Source organism: Pagrus pagrus (assembly GCF_965226575.1).
Source record: "Pagrus pagrus genome assembly, chromosome: 2".
NCBI lineage: Eukaryota > Metazoa > Chordata > Actinopteri > Spariformes > Sparidae > Pagrus > Pagrus pagrus.
Genome location: NC_140186.1, coordinates 13909612 through 13931411, shown reverse-complemented (window position 1 = coordinate 13931411; position 21800 = coordinate 13909612). Strand labels below are relative to the sequence as shown.

Sequence of the window (21800 nt, the reverse complement as noted above, 5' to 3'; positions counted from 1 at the left end):
CTGTATGCATCTCCTTCATGTTGTATGTTCTTTGTATCATATGTGTTGAATAATTTAAATTCTGCACACATCTCCATTGAAACGATCACAAACACAGCCTGTTCCTCTGCACTACTTGTGGGTGTAAATGGCAGCACGCACTCCAGGCCAGCAGGGGGCGCCGGTGTGTTCTGCGCAGCCGCTGTGAAACCGATTTGAACGGGGGAAAACAGAGGCACCTCACAGGAAACTGGAAACCAAGTTAGTTCCATATTACCCGGTAGAACAGTGTTCACGTTAATAGATTAAACATAAGCTACATTTTCTCCGAAAGATGTCCAAAAGACATCGGCTGGATTTGGGTGATGACTATTCCACCAGTAAGAAGAGATCTGACGGGTAGGTGAAGCTCTGAAGTGAACATGTCTGCTTTAACCAGTTAGATACTAGCTAGCTAACTGCTAGCCGATGCTAGCCATTTTGGCTAACAGCCACTACGGATGTATTAGAAGAACCGAGACAATATAACCATACGCTGTGGTTCTGGTTCAAGCCGGTGTTCCTCAGCTGCACCCGAGTGTCCTCTGATACATGACTATAAATGTAAAACATTTAGCCGCATTGTGATAATAACCTCATTTAGCCATTTGGGGTGACTCGGGCTAACAAACGAAGCATCTACGTTACCCTCACTATTGAGGCACGTGTGTGGCTAACGGTAACTCAGCGAAATGCTAACAACCTTTGCTAGCGAGCTGAAGTTGACTTAGCCAGCTAACCTTAGCCACACATTAAAAGGCAGGCTTATCACGTTTAAAAGCAAACTTTTAATAGAAGTAATGTTATGTAATTCTTATATTTGTATTATTATACTATCGGCACCCAACAGACCTTGTGCTTAGCATTGTGCTAGCCTGCATGCTTACCAAAACTTTAACTTTAATCTTAATGAGTTAATCAGCATTTCAGCTAAAACTAGTGGCGATTGTCCTGCAATTAATACTATTCTGTGGAGGTTATAATGTTTTAGTTTTAGTTGAAACAGTTTTAATAAGGTGTTCATTCAGTCTTATTGTTTTGGAGGGGTTGAAGTGTATTGCATCGTATTGGGATGTGTGTCTAAGAGAGTAGGCTCTCTGTGCTGAAGTATCAGGTATCACCTCCAAAATGGTTAAAGGTTAAACAACATTACATTTAAAAGCCTTCATAATGGTGGGGTTAGTTGCAGGACTGTTTTAGCTAGCTGTGTCCAATGAACAGACACCCTAGTGTGTGTACATTAGCTAAGATTAGCAATGCAGATATGTCAACATCTGTGTGTATGTTGCTCATTAGATTTTTAGGTAGTCTAGAAACAGTGCCACCACTGTATAGTGTTTCCAACAGAAAGCACTGCCAAGTTAGTGGCCCTTGAGGGGAGAAGTAAATAATACAGATATACTTTCGTACCTGCAGCTGTAGCAGTACTTAACAAAGCTAGCACAGGATGAATCTCTTTATCTATGTAAGGATATTTTAATGTTTGTGGAAGCACAATGTCCTGACCTCCTCATATTATGATGATACTTATTATTATAATGGGTTTTGTCTGGGTGTTTTTCTTGCTATTGACGTCCTCGTCTCGCCTGCACAACACATTTGCAATAAATCCAAGTCACAATACATGGGTCTTAATCCTTTAAAAACAAATGTATGGGTACTTTTTTTTTTTTTTTTTAAAGAATATGATAGACACGGTTATTATGATGGGAACTTTGGTAAAACTCATATCCGTATCAGTGTTGGCCTCCAAGAACTATTATTGGATGGGCTATAGTGTACATAGTAGTGTTGTCCATTTCAAAGTAGTATAGCCAGAAAATCACAAAACTGCTTCCTTACATTGTTATATATTTATATTGATGCCCTACTCTGATGTTGACAGGAGGGACAGGGACCGTGACAGAGACCGCGAGGACCGCTCCAGGGACAGGGACCGAGATAGGGACCGGGACAGGGACAGAGACCGGGACAGAGACCCGAAGCCTACTCCTGCCCCGTCGAACAGCACGGCACCAGTGCCATGCATGCCAACAATCAAGCAGATGGCCATGCAGCAGCAGATCAACCCGTTCACCAACCTGCCGCACACGCCGCGCTACTACGAGATCCTGAAGAAGAGGTTACAGCTTCCAGTGTGGGAGTACAAGGAAAGCTTCAGTGACATCATCACGCGTCATCAGAGCTTTGTCCTTGTCGGAGAGACTGGTTCTGGAAAGACAACACAGGTGTGAAAACAGTAAATCCACCAATCTCTAATGTTCTGGACTGAAAGCTTGTATAGTGCATGTTAAAAGTTTTTGAAGTTTCATCATAGTCAGTATGATGACAGAGTGTTGCAGTGTCAAAAATAAGAATGATTTGATACTCTCCTCTTAAACTTTTATATCTGAACAAATTGCAAACTTTGCTTCAACCACCAGATCCCACAGTGGTGTGTGGACATGGTGCGGGGCCAGCCAGGTCCTAAGCGGGCGGTTGCCTGTACTCAGCCCAGGAGAGTGGCGGCTATGAGCGTGGCTCAGAGGGTGGCCGACGAAATGGACGTCATGCTTGGACAGGAAGTCGGTTACTCCATCCGATTTGAGGACTGTAGCTCTGCTAAGACTATTCTCAAGTAAGAGATTGTGGTCTTAGAGGTCTGCTAATGCACAAAAATGGCTTTTTATAGGCACAGTGCAATCAGTCCAGAAGGTCTGAATCTAACAAAGCATGTCTGTTATTTGTTTAGGTACATGACAGATGGTATGTTACTAAGAGAAGCTATGAACGACCCGCTGCTGGAACGGTATGGTGTGATCATTCTGGACGAGGCCCACGAGCGTACTCTGGCCACAGATATCCTCATGGGAGTACTCAAGGAGGTGGTGCGCCAAAGACCGGATCTCAAGGTATTATTTTTTCAATAACCGCTGTGATCTATTTGCTTGCTTTTATCACAGTATATGTATTAATTTGCTAGAACCAGGTGCTTTGCTTCATGCTTGGAAACGCAACATATACAGCAAAGTTTTTCCTTTGTGCACAGGTGATCGTCATGAGTGCCACGCTAGATGCCGGGAAGTTCCAGGTTTACTTTGACAACTGTCCTCTTCTGACGATTCCTGGACGTACACACCCTGTCGAGATTTTCTACACACCCGAACCGGAGCGAGACTACCTTGAGGCAGCGATCCGCACCGTCATCCAGATACACATGTGTGAGGAAGAAGAAGGCGACTGCCTTCTCTTCCTCACTGGACAAGAGGTAAGACTTGTGGACAGTGGGTTTTTCATTATTGCTGCATTGTTGTTTCTCCTTAAAAAACAAACTGAAATCTTAATTTTTCTTTCAGGAAATTGATGAGGCCTGCAAACGGATTAAGCGTGAGGTCGATGACCTCGGACCTGAAGTTGGAGACATCAAAATCATTCCACTGTATTCCACATTGCCACCACAGCAGCAGCAACGGATCTTTGAGCCGCCTCCTCCAAGAAAGCCCAATGGTGCAATAGGAAGAAAGGTATGTTGTAAATAATGGAACCGAGAAATTTTAACAGAACTTTTAAGGGACTAGATTAAATGATGCATCTTGCTCTGTAGATGGCTTTACGTTATGTGTCCATTGATGATGGATATCTCACCGCCTGTTGCTTCATCCTCAGGTTGTGGTTTCGACAAACATTGCTGAGACCTCTCTGACAATTGATGGTGTCGTGTTCGTCATTGATCCTGGATTTGCAAAGCAAAAGGTGGGTGGAGCATAACTCACTTCACTGGAGTTTTGGTGCATTTAATCCTGTGTGTAAAATGGCTAAAAACTCATTCATTTAACTCAGATGTTTCAACTAAACATGCTTCCAAATATTTGTTCAGGTTTACAATCCCCGTATCAGAGTTGAATCCTTGCTCGTCACGGCGATCAGTAAAGCTTCTGCCCAGCAGAGGGCGGGACGAGCCGGCAGAACACGTCCAGGGAAATGTTTCCGCCTCTACACAGAGAAGGCCTACAAAACAGAGATGCAGGCAAGTGACAATTACAAAGGCTTCTCGTCATCTTTGAAGTTAATGAGATATGGAAGTAGACACAAACACAACAAAAAAACAGTTAGTTTAGTGTGTTTTAAAGATAACTGCACAGTCATGATTGTCTTTTGTTGCTTATTAACATTGTAAACGTCCTCATCTTAGGATAACACATACCCTGAGATTCTTCGATCCAACCTGGGATCTGTTGTGCTGCAGCTGAAAAAGCTGGGTATTGATGATCTTGTGCACTTTGACTTCATGGATCCACCAGGTGAGTTGTTATGCATTAGTTAAATTGAGCGATAAAACATTTTCTTAAGCTTCAACTAAGTTCTATCTTCTCCCTCTCTTCCTCTGCAGCTCCTGAGACACTGATGAGGGCCCTCGAGCTGCTGAATTACCTGGCAGCTCTCAACGACGACGGTGACCTGACAGAGCTGGGCTCCATGATGGCAGAGTTCCCTTTGGACCCCCAGCTGGCTAAGATGGTCATTGCCAGCTGCGAGTTTAACTGCTCTAACGAGATCCTTTCCATTACTGCCATGCTGTCAGGTAATGCCCAGGACTGGGCTGACATCTTCCTTGCCTTCTGTGGGCCAAATCTCTTGAGGGTTAAACACACCACTACTCACTGGTGGTATTTGAAGAAAAAAAAAAAAAGTGTCCCACCAAGATCATAGCTTGTGAACAGCATTATGGAACAAATGAAGGCGGGACTATTAATCATTCATAAGCACATGTTTAATTTCGTGTTATTGTGATTTTTTTTTTTTTTTTCCCTGTGTTTGATTCCCATAAAAACGTAGCAAACATAATATTGGCCTCATGTCATATGAACAGGCCTTTGAATTTAATTCTATTATATTGGTTTAAACCAGCAAGTGACAATCCTTCAGTATATCAAGTGACGATCATATTGTAGTTATATCCAGATGTGAGAGAGTGTCAAATATGAGAATTTTTCCTGATTGGGAATGCACACAGAGTTGCAGCTTTAATAGAACTTTATTTAAAAAAAATGAGTTGCAAAACTCAACATAATTTGTTTGAACATTGTTGGGGACCCTACCATGGTCACCTGATATCTGAGGTTACGGTAATAAATAATATTTAGCTTTTTGGAGATGAATAAATCTTTGTTTAAATCTTGGTCTTACTCTTTTAAAGATTTTATTTTTTACCAAGAAAATATGGTACAGGAAATGTATGTTAAAAATGTTCATTATTATTTTAACATAATATTAAACCGCTTAATATGCATGGCAGTTTTTAGTGCCATGCAGCCCCATATGAAATCATGCGTCATTGTCAAAAAAGTTAGATGCAGAGAACAGCTGTCGATGCAAATAATTGAATGAATTTGAATGCCGTTATCTTTAGATCACAAGTTAATTGTTGTTATCTCCATTAAATTAAGTCCTATTATCTGAAGATAACAGAATAATTATCTCAAGGATTTTCTTGGGGGAAAAAGGTTAATTGCAACCACGACTGTTATCAGCTTCTGTAAAAGATCGATAATCCACAAATTCTGTTTTGGTTGAAATGCCTGTCACTCTGGGCAGTTTAGGGCCATAATATGTACTATATGTTCAATGAAACCAAAGCAAGTGGATAGGGCAGGCACCACTTAAATTTCTTCACATTCATCGCATTTATCACAATTTTCTTTTCATTGAAATAATGCATTGTGAATTTTAACTATTATCGTTATGTTAGTTCTCATGTGTAGCGTGGAAGTATTTTAGTGATCTGCTCTCTTAAAGGCCTAACCGTTACATGTTGATACAAAAAAAAAGTAAAATTTCTGAGTCTTGAAAAGTTAAAGCATTGCTGATGTCCCTAACACTCTGTAGTTGTGTGAAAACTCTTGTTTTACAGATGTGGTTAAATGACCCCCCTCTCTACGAGCTAATAGCCAATACAGTTGGGAATGACCATGAGAAAAGACTGCAGCCCCCCTTTGATAGAGCTTGTGGTCCTGCCCTGTCCCAACGCAGTGTCGAGTGCCCTAGCATCATAGGCTTTGCTCCATTTTTCTCTGAATGTTTGACTCATCCCTATGGGCGGCTTTGTTGGGGCCCATACCAACCTTGTTTAGTCCCACAGTGTTTTGTCCGCCCCACGGAGGCTAAGAAGGCAGCCGACGAGTCCAAGATGAGGTTCGCTCACATCGATGGAGACCACTTGACGCTGCTCAACGTCTACCACGCCTTCAAACAAAGTGAGTATTCAGTTTTAGATTCAGATTCTCTAAATCCACAATGTGATTTGACTTTCAGTCGTAAGGTCACGATTTGATTACATTTTCAATGTAACTGTTATTTTTTTCAGCAATGACTGCTTTGCTATTCTTTAGACTCTCCTCTGGATTTGTAAAGCTCAACAAATTATTGGTTTTATGCACTGGCAACATGTCATTTACATTTTCAGATTGGTTACCTTTCTTTCTGAAAATTATATCTAGACATCTTTTTCAAGCCACTCTAGAGGATAGTCACAATCATCGATCTGGGCAATGAAAACTTATCCTGTGTTTTATTTTTTATTTATTGTGAAGTCGTATATTGTCCCATCCCTCCCCAAAATAAACTAAAATGCTCCAAAGAGAACATTACTGCAAATTTATTGACATTTATCAGCAGGTTTGTCATTATAAGTGACCTTATGTAAACTAATGCCTTGTCTTGTTCCCTTGTCTTTGTTTTGGTGACGTTTGGTGTAGATACATTGTCAGCTTTATGTTAACCTGGGAGTCCTATCCAAACTTATCCATACTAGAGGTGCAGAATATCTCATCATTCATTCGTTTGGCCTTGCAGCGCCCCTGCTGCTGTAACTTCAGGGTCCCCCTAGGGGGCGCACCCCTACTGCTTTACTCAATCATTTGATCCATTGTTAATATGAAAAAAATATTGATAAATCCAGCTTTAAATCTGTTCTCTAAATCAGACCTCTCAAACCTGTATTTGAAAGTATGTAAACCTGACACTTAACCAACTCTATCTAAATCCTTGTTATACCCTTTCCAGACCACGAGTCTAACCAGTGGTGCTATGACAACTTTGTCAACTACCGTTCACTGATGTCTGCTGACAACGTGAGGCAGCAGCTGTCCAGGATCATGGACCGCTTCAATCTGCCCCGCCGGAGCACAGAGTTCACCAGCAGAGATTATTACATCAACATCCGCCGGGCGCTCTGCACCGGCTTCTTCATGCAGGTAAACACACGGCAGTTAATGTTTGAATAGTTGTTTGGTAAGACAGTAATCCAATGACGTGGTACAAGATGTTTTTACAGGATACAACTTAAGTTTGCAGCCGTTCTAGAGTTCTACATTAATCTGTTTTATTGTTTTATCCTCCAGGTGGCACATTTGGAGCGCACAGGTCATTACCTCACAGTCAAAGACAACCAAGTGGTACAGCTGCACCCATCTACAGTCCTGGACCACAAGCCCGAGTGGGTGCTCTACAATGAATTTGTCCTCACCACCAAAAACTACATCCGCACTTGCACAGACATCAAACCAGAGTGGTACGTTTGGAAATTAAGAAATACAGGTTCATGAAAATGAATGAGTGAGTGAGCTTTGATTGTAAATGATCTCCTGACACGTTATTTCATCCTGTTCTTTCTTCTGTTACAGGCTGGTGAAGATTGCGCCCCAGTACTATGAAATGAGTAACTTCCCACAATGTGAAGCTAAAAGACAGCTGGAGCGAATCGTTGCCAAACTAGAGAGCAAGGAGTATTCCCAGTACTGAACAATAGCCAAGAAGTGTCCTGGAAAACAACTGCGTTCAATAGTTTTAGATCTTTCTGTATCATTGTATCTTAATGTTTCAAATTTGGCATCTTGATTTTTATATTCTGTTTGCTTTTTTTTGTTTTCTTTTTCCCATCAATGTTAATTATGTAACTAAATGTTATGTCATATGAAAATATCAGCAGTAAATATTAGAAACTGGCTATAAAGATTTTCAAAAGGAATATCAGAAACATGTCATTTAGATGTGGTTGACTTCCTTTAGGGGATTGCTGAGTCATAAAAAAGATTTGTGCTTGCTTTGTTTCTTTAATAAAGGAGCTTTGACTTAATTTCTGTGTACATATTAATTAGTAAAGCCTGTTATTGCAAAAAAATCATGGGGGCTGTTGGGTCTTGACGGTGGTATGCACTCTACTGAGTGCCATTCTAGTGTTTCTTTGATTCTCAGCAGCCACTTTGTTACAGTTCAACTCAGCTTTTATATAATACCCAACTGTACAGATAAACTGTTTACAGTGTGTTCTGGTTTAAGTTTTGAGGAAATGAAATCCGGTCCGAAGCATTCATTAAAACACTTAATTTTTCACAACAGTGAATATTGTACACAATTGAACTTAAAACTAGAGGTTCCCTCTTGAAAGATCTCAGGATAAAAGTTTAGGGGTTGAAGGATGAATGACAAAGAAAAAAACTTCACTGCTGTACAAAATTGTGTTTACATTTTTATTGCATTTTAAAATACTGGGTAGTTTTGCGTTCACAGGGAAAGAAAACAAAAAATGATACAATCTTGGAAGGAAACATCACTCATGGGGCTAAAATGCTCACAGGCTCACTGACTGTATCCCCTGACAAAAGTTTGTGAGTTGTCATATATACTGTAATTTGAAAGCAGGCCTGTCCAGATACTTTTTTTTACAAGGGCCAGATTTGAACAAAGGTGCCTGACTTTAAGCCTATTTTCCTATCTGACCAGTAAAGCTCAGAATTTAAAGTTAAATCAATGCACTTTGTTAGTTTTCTCAGAAATATACAGTAAAAAATGCATCTTTTTAATCCTAGAAGTAGGTTTCCAGTTTGATTCACGTGACTTTTTTCTGCTTCTACAGCCTGTATGATCAAAGGTCCGCATTTGGACCCTGAGCCACCAGGTGGTCTGTTATAAAGGGTCAAATAAAAGGTGGGGAACCACTGTCTTATACCACCTTTTGCTATCCCCTTTGTTCCCGTAACTATTAATTTCCCTCTCGTGGCACTAATAAAGGATTTTATCTTAGCTCTTATTTACTGGTAGTCAATTGTACTATTTACTAACTTCAGTGTTACTGAAAGAGCACAGTGTTCCTTACACCTTAAAGATCCTTCAAACTAACCAATATTCAGATCAAATAACATACACAAACCGAAGTACTTGAAATAACCACATGACTGAATACACACTGATGCCAGTGACTGTTTTCACTACCACTGCTCTTCAATATCCTCTATGGTCTCTGGGAGGCACCGGCTGCGAGTCTCTGCCAGCGTTCTTGCCACTAATCCCCCCAGTACAGCTGCAAGGCACAGGACGACCTGAGGCAGGTCCTTCCACACCTCATCCAGTAGGAGGATCATCGGAGCCACGGCTACGCCAAGCCGAGCCATGAAGGAATTGTAGCCCATACCATTCTGCCTAAAGACAAACATTCATTCATGTATTCACTTCAGGGCTCTAAAAGAGGAGTTTAATTACTTTTAGGAAGGAAAAATCCTGAAAAAAGATGTTCAGATTGAGACAGCAAGGATAAAAAGGATGGTATGCAGAGTTACCTCACTACAGTGGGATAGAGCTCAGAACTGTAGAGCACAATAGTTGCAAAGGACGCTGAAGAAAACCCTTTTCCAATGATGGCCACCACAGTTCGGACAACAGACATGTCTGAAAACAGGACATCAGTAACAGGGATGACTTCTTAGTGTCTAATAATGAAAATACTATAATTCCTTATATTCTCATATACAATTACTGTAATCTCTTTTAACAGTTACCTACCTTTAGGTACCACAATGTTGATCCCAAGACAGACGGCAGCCAACAGCAGAGCTCCCACCTCAGTGGATCGTCTGCCGATCTTATCAAGTAAGAAGTAAACAGACACTTTGACTGGGAGCTCAATCAAAGCATAGGTAAACTGCGTGAGATAGATGTTGAGCCCAAAGCCTGTGATGTTGAAGCTGATGCCGTAAAATGTGGTTGCAATACAAAACCTGGAGGAAGAGAGAGTGGATACAATAGATCCAATAAGGACTGGTCATCTGAATAATCTGGAAAACTGACTCTCTGACCGAAACACAAGATATTTTACAACCTAAATGACCGAACACAATCACATTGGGAATACAGACCACAGTGTGCCAGTGCGCAGGGCCAGTTTCCTCATTTTGGGTGTGCGCACGAGATCGAGGTATGAATATGCCCGATCCCTTTTCTCAGTCACAACAATGGTTGATAACGTCTGAAAGAATGCAAATCAGAATTAATCTTTAAACCATGTGTTGAATATAAGTCACAGGATATTACCCCATACAACTCATTGTTAGTTTTCTTGACCTATCAGTCATCTTGAATATACTAACCTCTGTTTTGAGTTTATCGACCGACTTCTCTGCTTTGTTCATTTTGGCACATTTCTTCAGATACATCTGAGCTTGCTCCAGCTTTCCATTTGCAATGAGCCACCGTGCAGATTCTGGCATCCACCTGATTGTCAAAGGTAAAGACATTCTGTACTGTTGATGGTGATTAATTCCACTGCATGTTTACATTAAAACAAATATCCTCCTGCGATACGATTGGCGATACACTGGCACCAAATATTGATATTTTTATTTTAAACATGCAGGTGCTCCGAACAGATTGCAATATGACCTACCAGAGTCACTATTTCATAACTCCTGCCATCTTCTGTAAACTTAATTTACAGATTGAGAAGACTTTAGTGAGCCATAGTGGTATCCTTCCTTTAAGGCAACATGTTGTAGAAAATGGCATTTTGTGTGAGTTGCTGCCCCCCACAGTGCAACACCACTGTTGTAAATACAAATCCCAGGTCTGTAAGAATTTGTCAGACGTAATGTAGGCGCTGACCGACAAAACTCATTACATTATAACAATGTTAAGTGTTGAAAACGTGTATGTTGAAGTAAACATGTATGTAACGCTGTGATCCTACTCTGAAGATACATTGTTCTTTTGTATATTGTATATAGTAATATATTGTTCTTTTGTATATTGTATATAGTACTTTATTGCTTCTTATTCTATATTTGTACTGTATTTGTACTTGAATGTACCAGCTGCTATGGTAACCTAATTTCCCCTTGGGATTAATAAAGTTCTATCTATCTATCTATCTATCTATCTATCTATCTATCGCAGAAACAACTAATGGCTGTGACAGAGACACTTTTCACCCTGTTACAAGATACTGTACCATCACAATGATTTTGAAGCTGTTATTTTAAGGTAAAAAAGTTACATAATGTTGCTTTAAACTTGTTAGCCCTGTTTAACCTGTTTTACTTTCTGGCTGTTCCGTCTTTTGCATGTTTAGCTATTTGATCTTGCACTCTACCTTACACTAACTATTCGCTCTTGTGCATACGATCTTAAACCGCTGTCAAGCTTTTGTGAGATGAACCTTTGACACTTGAAACTTTATCTAATTTCATATTTGGGATTATGCAATTTGGAATTAACAAACTATATAAATTTTTTGTTTATGTTTATTAAACATTTATTAGGCTGGGCGGTATGGCCTTAAAATAATATCCCAATATTTTAAAGCTATATCGCAATACACTTTTGTTACTTTGACAAAATATTAACACAATATTATTTTTTTTATAAATAATAAACAGTAACGTGGCTATAATGACTAAGTCAGTAAAGGGAAGTATTACTTCAGAATAACATCACTTTACTGTAATGCTGCCAGGAAAGGCCAACAAACCAGGAAAGGCCAACACTTATGCTATGTCACGATATCCAAAGTCTCAGACGGTACACCTGTCTCATATTGGGATAATGATATTTATAATATATATTGCCCTAACATGTATTTATTATGTTAAGCCAGGGGTGCCCAAACTGGTGAACCAATATCAAACTGTAGGGCAGGTCGATTTTGGCCTGCAGGCCTCAATTTAAGCATCTCTGTGTTAAGCAGTCACTCACAACTGGGCCTCTGTTGTTGACCATTTGAGTCATACCTCCATGTGATGATGGCCAAGATTAGAGGTGAGGAGACACTAACAATTAGCCGCCGCCAGTCAGTAACAAAGTAAGCAATAAGTGCAAAGACTGTGTTTCCAAATGTCCAGGATAAGCTGTCAATCACTCCCACCAGTTTCCTGTGCTCGATGTCCACCCACTCTATGCCTGCAAAGAACAAACACTTCATCAATTGCGAGGATCAAAACAGTTGAAATCTTGTTTAATTCTCTGTAGGCCAGCATTAGGTAGCCTAAGCTTCTGAGGCAACAGTTAGTAAAATGAAATATATAATTACTGAGGACTGTTGAGACAATGATGATGCCAGTGATACAAAACCCTGTGAAGAACCTCAGCACGGCAAACATCACGTAGGTTGTAGAAAAAGCGCTTGCAACAGCAAAAAGCATTGCTGACACATACGACACCAGCAGCATGATCCTTCGGCCAAACCTAAAGAGAGTCAGAGTCTCGAAATTTTAGTTTTGTTTGAAGTTGAAATGTTTTAATCAAAGCTATAAGCAGAATGTTAAAAACCTGTCACTCAGACTCCCAAAGGTCATGGCTCCAAACATCACTCCAATAAAGAAGATGGTAACAGTTGCTTTGTTTTTCCCTCGACTGTCACACACCAGGTCCCACTGGTACAAAAAAAATAAAGAGATCATGAGTGATTTCTCTATGAAATGTGGTCATGATGGTGAACAAGTACATTTTACTTTGTTGTCTTACGAATGATAAGAAATTTAGCTCACCTCTGAGGTCAGTGTAGACTTGAAGGTGGTGTTATCGTACTTCCATCCAGTCTCGCACGGCACTGTCGGTAGTTCAGCAATGTTGGAAGAGTTGAGCAGCAGATCATACTGAGGCTCTGCAAACATCTGACAGGAGCTTGGAGTTCCATCCTTCTGGACAGGAATACTGACAATAAGCTTCTCTTCGTGGGATAAATTCCTAAAACGACCGAAGTCATCCATAGAGCTGATGTCGCAGTGATGAGAGGGAACAGCCGCCACAAAGTTGCTTAGCATGAAGTGGCAGGGCAGTGTGAAGCGGCCGATGAAGCTGATTACAATAATCATTATCTGAAATTTTCCAAATCCATTAATATCGTCTAGTACGTTCTCAAACTTCATTATGGCCTCCCAACGTGTGCTAAATGTCTTTCTTTAAAATAAAAAAAAAAACAATTCCTCTTTCTTCACTCACTCATGCATATATACCCAAAACAAACAGACAGCAAATCTGACTGTGAGACCTGCACAGGCTTACCTTTGGCATTTCAGGGGCTGAAGGTTTACAGTTGAAATTGGTGAATATTTGACTTCACTTAACCACTAAAATAACTTTTGTTTGAATGTGGAACAGCATGAATGTGGGTTAAAAGTTAAAGCAGACATGTGACATGAGTTATCATTTTATTGCATCTCGTTTTAAAAATACCATCTTTGTATTACATTACAACACAAAAAGTAGCCATGGATCAGCTGTAGTGTAATGTATATGATCACATTTGATTTCAAATAGTTTATTGTAAAAATGTATTTTGTTTACGTTTTGTTGCTTCAGTGATATTCCTCAACATCATATGGAGCATGTCATTGCCGTGAAGAGAACAGTTAAGTACCAATTAGAGCTGCAGCGATGGGTCAGTTAAATGGAGTTGTCAATCTAAATAAAAACACCAACTTATTTGGTAATTGATTAATTGTTTCTGTTTACTTTTGAAGCAAAACATATCTTAAAGGTATGGTGATTCTGGAGAATAGTCAGTTGTTGAGTCTCAGTCAGATACCGAAGCTTTTTGGTAAGAATTTTGGGCTGAATACTATATATAGCGTTGGTTTTTGACAACCTGGGAATGAGACTCAACAATCAACTACCTTTCTCCAGAATTGCCTTCCCTACCTTTAAATGTAAGGAATTGTTGCTTTTCTTTAGCATTTATGATAGTAAATGAAAAGTCTTTGTGGTTTGGAATGATGGTTGAACAACAAGAAACATTTGAAGACGTCACTTCCGGCTCTGGAAAATTGTGATGAACATTTTTCACCTTTTCTTTAAAACATTTTAGACTAAATGATTGATTGATTAATCGTGAATGTTGTCGCCAGATTACCCGATAATAAAAGTAATTATTGAGTTGCAGCCCCAGTCGTGATATATGATCACATACCCAAACTGACTGTCTTCTGGAACATTAAAAAGTCTCATCTTTAAAGCTACATTATGTAGAAATTGGTATATTGTGTGATTTGCTGAGGGGTCCCCGAAGGAAAACTGGTCCTGGGTCAGACAAAAATATTTAAGAAAAAAATAATGTAAGAAACCTTATGGAGTGGCACATGTACTGCAAGAAGTACAAGTGTAAATTGATCATTTACAGTGTGGAATTAAACATGCAGCAAATTACGAACAGTCCCAGTCGGAAAACTTGTTCCAGTCTGATTTGACCTTTGTACTATTTTGTTCAAAGTGAATTTTCATTGCGCCATTGATAAATGTTCACACCAGATCCAGACACATTTTAGCTGATTTCTTAATAGATACAAGACACCTTGATCGTATGAACAGGTGACAATGTTAAAAATTACACAGAGCAGAAAATAATAATGTCTGACTTCTTGTCTGCTTGCCTTTTCAGCAGGAACTGCTTGGCCATTGATGCTGCCTGCATTTTATCTTCCAAAATGAAATAGTAAGTACATGTCTTCATTGGTGGAATAGTTTTGAATATGGTTACCAGTATTATTGTGGCCCTCTAAACTGGATTTTAATCTCTTCAGATTGCTGCTATTAGATTTTGTGCTGACTCACTCAAGAAGTGTGTCTCGACAGATGCACTTCTTGCAGCTTTTACACATCAAAAACACAAGATGGCACCAGTTTGTTGATAACATACGAATTCATTCACAATTCTCAAGTTGCAAACTTTTTCACAAAATATTCTACATTCTTACTATGTCTTTTTTCTGCGACAATACTCTACTTGCATCAATAAATAATGTCAATGTTATTTTGTCAGTGGCTAAAGTTTTCTTACTCTTGAGCGCCAGGTATGCCCCAGACAGCTTAACAACCATTCACACTTGGGCTCACCTAGCCTAAGAAACCCACATGAAAGCCGGTTTGACCAACGACCCACAAGTGGCCCTAACAACTCTGAAACGCAAGTCCAGTTGCCTACGATACAGCACCTAGATTTATCCTCTTGTATGAATGTAAATACTTCTGGTTAATGGTCAGCTATGACAACATGTGAATGTTTAGTAAAGGCAACGGCACACAAACAATGCTCAGTCATCTGTATAACAAGTATTGACATTTTTACAAATAAATAATTTGTTAATGACTCCAGAACATCCAAGTACATGCAGGTCAATGTGCCCCTTAACATGGCAACACACTGCCTTGAAAGTAAGTCAGACCTTAGTCACAGGAGGTCTGAAACTTACATTTGCTATTGAGCAAGACACATCAAAAAGAATTAGCATAGACATAAAAGGCATGACAATTAGAAATCCATAAAATAAAGAATATGCATTTAGTTTCATAATTGTAGACACTATATGTTCAGGCCATGACTCGCTATTTGTAAGGGTTAAGAAATGGCCGTGGCATAAACAATATACATTAAGAGCCATAATTTATTAACAAGTAGCCTAGAACAAGGCGTACACTGAAGCCACTTCAAAATTAAAGGTTGAATTAGAAGATAACTGTACTGTATGTAGACCTTGGCTTAATATGATTATATTAATCAAGTAGGCAAATTTCTCCAAATAAGATTGCCTTATTTCAAGCGATTGGATATCTTAACTAACGTGTCAGTAGTTAATAATGCAAAAATCAGGGGCAGTAGCATAAACTAATGTAAAAATAAATGTTACCTCTGCAACCAAAATTCTGTTGAAAAAAACACATTTTAGGACAAAAAGTTGAATACAAGCACCCTTGTCCTAAAAAGGCTAGATATTTTAATGGTTTTATAGCAGAAAGCATGCAGGTCTTGAAACTAGAGTATGACTGCTTCAACATTCAAACAAGTAAATGTGATAACATATTTTATCAACCACTGATCAGTGATAATTGTGTTTTTATGAATGGATTAAACAGTGGAGGAAGGGCAAAGAGATGAAAGGAAGGGGGATCTGAGCCCAGAGCAAATGCTGAGCCCTCTGGAGATGTAGTGGGCTCATCAATGAAGTATTAATAGTAGTATTAAGTATTAAGTATTAATAAAGGTCGCCCACTTGACAATCCAGTAGTGTGAACCAACTCAATACTTGCAGGTGATAGGATTGCACATGCATCCTATTGTTGACAGGTGTGGGTTTGATGTGCACAGGATCCACCTTTATTGCTTAAAGCAGACACTTAAGGTATATTGATGTGCTTAACTGGTACTTTGTGTAATTGAATGTGTTTTATTAGCTGTGTTGATGTTGCCTGTCCTGCACTATGAGCACACCAAGACAAGTTCTTACAAGTACAACAATGTTTATTGCAATGCCAACAGAGTTAACTCAAACAACCATTTCACGGCAGTCCATCAAATATTTTTCACTATAAAACACAAGATGTCAGTTTTTGAACCCTAAGACAATCATTTCTTCCTCAGTGTATGTCAAATTTTAACTAGACAGGTTTTTTTTGCACTGTGCTATAGTGGGTTTATTAGCAAATGATTTTTTTTTTTTTTTAATATGTCACTTGTCAAGCTGTAAGTGATTTGAGGGCAGATGTAATCTCCCTGTTATAAATCAACAAATAACCTTCTGCTTGTCGGACTACAAATGCACATATTCTCTCAGCTGACCACTGACCAACAGTATTTAACAGAGCACAAAAGTGGCTCCTTTTCATATTTTGTGCTATGTGATATTTTATATCATTTCTGAGCTGTTGCAACATTTGTTTCCAAGATGAAGTTTGATAATATCCTGGCTGAGGTGAATGGCTTTGGGAGATTCCAATTAAGGATGATCCTGTTGATGTTAGCTGCTCGTTTGGCTTTGCCTTTTCACTATCTGCTGAATAATTTCATAGCAGCTGTTCCCTCTCACCACTGCGACATCACCTCTCTGGATTATGGAGAAGCTTTTAGGAATTTATCTCAGGCAGAGAGGCTTATTGTCAGTATTCCAGTTCAGGAGGATGGGACTCTAAGCGCCTGTCAGATGTTTGCAGAGCCTCAGTATCATCTGCTGATAAACTCCTCCAACACCACTGACCTACCCACAGTGCCATGTCAGAATGGATGGATGTACGATAACACCACCTTTAAGTCTACTCTGGCCACAGAGGTGAGCTTGATTTATTTTCATTTACAATGAATTTAGCTATATCAATCCCAATTTAACCACGTGATTCTTTACTTTTCTGTGTGTTGTCTGTGTTAACCTCATAGTGGGATCTGGTTTGTGATAAGAGAGGACTGAACAAAGCATCGGCAACTATCTTCTTCATTGGGGTCATGTTTGGAGCAGCAGTATTTGGTTATCTGAGTGACAGGTATAAGTATAAGTATTGGTATAAGTCCAAAGTTAAAACTAAACTGACAGAAAGTTGAGGTATGGCAAAGTTTAACGGAGTTCATTTCCACAGACGAACCTGAACATGTTTCTAACCTTTACTCCACATTTAATATCTACTGTACAGACTACATATATTACACAGTGTAGCCTTTGTATAAGCAGGAATATATAGTTATATGTTAATATAAAGTATCATTACACCTTCGTCTGAAGTTTTTTATCAAACTAAGTGTTTTTACATGACCTATTCCATAGATTTATCTGTAATTTGTCTTACAGGTTTGGCAGGAAAAGAGCACTTCTGGTGTCCTATGTGACAACCACAGTCTTTGGATTTGCAAGTGCTTTCTCATCTAATTTCGTCATGTTTGCTGCTATGAGGTTCTTTACAGGATTGGGACTTTCTGGAACAAGTATAGTCACCGTGGTCCTTTGTGAGTTTTTTCTCAGAAAACAAAAATGAAAAAGATAAAAAGTAAAATTGTTGAGGTGATACAATCTTCTGCTTTACCATTACATTGTGTTTTAACTTAAACAGATAAAGATATGACTTGATGTTGAAGTGTTGTTTTTGTAGACAGATTTCAAACAGATATTTATTATTGCTATTTTTATAGGTATTGAATGGGTGGACATTAAGCATCGCACTGCAGTGGGTATTTTAATAAGTATGGACTGGAGTGTTTCTACTGTTTTATTATCTCTTGTGGCCTATTTTGTGAATGACTGGAGGTACCTGACCGCCACAGCAACCTGTCCAATGTGCCTTGCCATTATATGTACATGGTAAGGAAGAATAAACAATTGATCTTTCAGTTTTTACAGTATGAATCTGCTCTAGCATCAGCCAGACGTATTTACAATGTTTAAAGATGCTGCTTGTCATTAATAGCATCTAGTTTTAAGGAAGCAGAGGTTTGACTCTGGATTTTCTATGAAAAATCACAGGTGGCTCCCTGAGTCAGCCAGATGGCTGATAAGTAACGGAAAGGTGGAGAGTGCTCATTTTTACCTGACCAAGTGTGCAAAAGTCAACGGCAGAGAGCAGTTCATGGCTGACCTAAAGCCTGAGGTACAACACTTTACAGAGTCTGATTATTTCTAGTGAGTTATTAATACCAACTTCCACTCTGACCAAAGTTTCCTTTTCCTCTCCAGGTTCTGTCCAAAGTAATACTTGTAGAAAATGAAAACAAGAAATATTCGTTTTTGGACCTTGTGAGGACCCCCAGAATGAGGAGACTGGCTCTACTCACTGGCATTGTGTGGTATATAGTACAATTCTTTGTTCTTGCGTTTTAAACAACTGAGATTTTAAATGCTATAATATACATATATACATATATATATATATATATATATATGTGTGTGTGTGTGTGTGTGTGTGTGTATATAATCTGTTAAATCCACTGTCTTCATATCACTTGCCTAACCTTAGAACAGGATGACAGTATGAACTCCTCTGTGTGGCAGTGAAATGCGTCTTCCTCTAGGCTCACATCATTATTTGATAGTAAGGGTAAAATTGTGTTTTATTAATATATTTTGGATCTGATATGGCATTGCATTTGATTTCTAATTGCATAATCTTGTAAAATAGTGTGTAATAGTGGATTTGGATCTCCTATTTGCTCTCTAATTATAAGTATAGATTCAGTATAATTATGGTGTAACTGTTTTCTCGAATTAGATGTTAAAAAAAATAACCAACTTTACTTAGGGTAGGATTATCTTTGCTTGCTGATTTTTAAAGACCATATTGTTTCTAGTTTTTGCTTAATTTGACAAAAAGTACAGTTTATAACTTCTTCTTGGAGAATAAGGCGCAACACTGTATTATCACATGGTATTACTGAACCCAACCTACCTTGCACATTGAGAGTTTAAGTAATCTGTAACAGATACCCGCTAGCCAATCAGAAACTACTATCTTATGGGGCGAATGTTTAACTAAAAAAAACTACTTTCATTTTGTTCATAGGTTTGCAGTGGCCTTTACGTATTACGGAATCAGCTTGAATATTGATGGTTTTGGGGTGAACATTTATCTCACGCAGTTCATCTACGGCGCAATTGAAATACCAGGAAAAGCCTTCATCTATTTCAGCTTTAAAAAAATTGGCCGAAGGTTAAGTCAAGCTGGATCACTCGTTCTGACTGGACTTTGTGTACTTTGCAACATCTTCATCCCTCAAGGTAAATCAGTTCAAGTGTCTGTCACTTTAGCCGTGTTTCCACCACAGGAACTTTCTCCAGAGACCTTTGGAGTAACTCAGGGTGTTTCCACTGCAGGGTCCAGAGTCTAAATTAAGTTTCAGGGACAGTATTTTAACCCCCCTACATCTTCCTACTCAAGTAGCACTTTCTGGAGTAGCACTGGAACTTTTGGGCTGGGGCTTGCAGTGTTGAACATTTCTGATTGGTCAAGTAAGGGCAGCATTTACTTCAGTCAACACCTCTAAAAAATCTGCAGCCACAGTCCAGTTCAGTTTTAGTTCATTGTGCTTCAACACTTCAACATGCAGTTACAGAAGAAAGAATATGACAGATGGACCAAAGACCAAGTCCAGGCATCGTTTTTGTATAGTCGTGCACAAAATTGACAAGTGAAAACAGCCGTCAGACGACTCAGTGAGCTAAACCTTGCAGGTCTCTGGACCACAGTGGAACCTTTTAGTTAATTGAAAAGTAGTTTCTGAGACTAAAAGTTCCAGGTACCTTGCATAAAAATGTGGCTTTTGAAACAATAAGGGCCCTATCTTACGCCTGGGGCAAAGTGGCACACAGTGCAGTGCAAATGTCTTTGTTAGTTTCAGACTGACGCAGTTGCCATTTTCACACCCAGTGCACACTGTGTAAGTAATAAATGCACTTGCGGCCATCTGTGCACCCCTGAACGTGTAAAGTGAGGTACGGTCAGAAACAATGATGCCGCATTTCTATCTTGAGGCAGCCGAAGGGGCTGCACCATAGACCAACAAAAACCTTGTCTGAATCATATAGGCTGCTTTCTGTCATTTTAAGCGTTTCCATGCTCATAGTATGTAACTGCAGCAAACATAATGGCACATTTAAACAGATATACAAAAAGCCGTAGTTATAAAATTGACAGTACCTGACCACCTTTAGGGGATGTCATAGTTGTAAATAGACAAAATCTACACATAGTGGTTTTACACATAATAAAGGTTTGAGTTAAAATGTCCTCATGCAACTTTTTGTTTTTCAGATAAGGGGATGTTTCGGACAGCTTTGGGAGCTTTGGGCAAAATGGTGGCAGAGGCAGGTTTTACGGGTCTATATCTGTACACAACTGAGCTTTACCCCACAGTGATGAGGTCAGTAAACTAATATAGAACTTAGATTGTGCACATTTACAATCAACATCTATACAGAGAACTTTTTTCAGGAAGCAAGTTTAACTGACACATCTAACTGAACACACTGAGCAGGTCTTTATACTGTACATGAAGGAGTTGCAGTTCTTTCCTGGAAATGGTTGTTTCTTAAATGTTACTTGAGTGTTGCATTTTTGGTAACACAGGCAAAATGGATTGGGTTACGGCTCCTTCATGGCCCGGATAGGTGTGGCTGTGTCTCCCCTGATCATTCTTCTTGAAGAAGTGTGGGTCCATTTACCAAGTATTATTTTCTCCCTTGTGACTTTTGCTGCTGGGCTGTCAGCTTTTTTTCTTCCTGAGACAAAAAATGTCCGTCTGCCAGAGACTGTTGAGGACGTCGAACAGACAAGGTACTGGGCTTTAATTTGATTTGCATCCAAACAATCAAACGAGAGTTATGATATAACATGAAGATGTCTTTTGTGTTTCAGAAGAAGGTCAATCTCCACACCTGAGGAGAAATCTCTATCCTGAGTTTTGTCTTTAATGCAACCAAAGGGCTCATAAGTTGAGTTGCAGGAAATATACACCGATCAGGCATAACATTATGACCACCTGCCTAACATTGTGTTGGTCCCCCTTTTGCTGCCAAAACAGCCCTGACCCGTCAAGGCATGGACTCCACTAGTTCCCTGAAGGTGTGCTGTGGTATCTGGCACCAAGATGTTAGCAGCAGATCCTTTAAGTCCTGTAAGTTGCGTGGGGGGGGCCTCCATGGATCGGACTTGTTTGTCCAGCACATCCCACAGATGCTCGATTGGATTGAGATCTGGGGAATTTGGAGGCCAAGTCAACACCTCAAACTCGT

General features: G+C 39.4%; 3 protein-coding genes across 3 annotated transcripts; 2 read left to right on the top strand and 1 right to left on the bottom strand.

Annotated features, from left to right (window-relative positions):
- Positions 1 to 212: 212 nt before the first annotated feature.
- LOC311270426 (ATP-dependent RNA helicase DHX15-like) lies at positions 213 to 8131 on the top strand. The gene is made up of 14 exons (XM_084375278.1): positions 213 to 378; positions 1904 to 2246; positions 2442 to 2635; positions 2750 to 2909; positions 3047 to 3265; positions 3354 to 3521; positions 3664 to 3750; positions 3875 to 4024; positions 4190 to 4298; positions 4388 to 4579; positions 6129 to 6251; positions 7060 to 7250; positions 7398 to 7567; positions 7680 to 8131. Exons 1-14 carry the CDS (start codon positions 314 to 316, stop codon positions 7795 to 7797), a joined length of 2289 nt encoding a protein of 762 aa, XP_084231404.1. The 5' UTR covers positions 213 to 313; the 3' UTR covers positions 7798 to 8131.
- A 506-nt stretch (positions 8132 to 8637) lies between these two features.
- On the bottom strand, positions 8638 to 13244 carry LOC311268451 (solute carrier family 22 member 7-like). The gene is made up of 9 exons (XM_084372127.1): positions 12810 to 13244; positions 12592 to 12695; positions 12353 to 12507; positions 12054 to 12222; positions 10419 to 10542; positions 10188 to 10297; positions 9835 to 10049; positions 9612 to 9720; positions 8638 to 9474 (listed from the first exon to the last, which is right to left on the bottom strand). Exons 1-9 carry the CDS (start codon positions 13188 to 13190, stop codon positions 9264 to 9266), a joined length of 1578 nt encoding a protein of 525 aa, XP_084228253.1. The 5' UTR covers positions 13191 to 13244; the 3' UTR covers positions 8638 to 9263.
- A 3735-nt stretch (positions 13245 to 16979) lies between these two features.
- LOC311273835 (solute carrier family 22 member 7-like) lies at positions 16980 to 21466 on the top strand (the record flags this gene model as incomplete). The annotated part of the gene is made up of 10 exons (XM_084381103.1): positions 16980 to 17360; positions 17465 to 17568; positions 17871 to 18025; positions 18209 to 18377; positions 18540 to 18663; positions 18750 to 18859; positions 19573 to 19787; positions 20821 to 20929; positions 21136 to 21342; positions 21424 to 21466. The coding sequence occupies 10 exons, from the start codon at positions 16980 to 16982 to the stop codon at positions 21464 to 21466; spliced, it is 1617 nt and encodes a 538-aa protein (XP_084237229.1).
- Between the last annotated feature and the right edge of the window lie 334 nt (positions 21467 to 21800).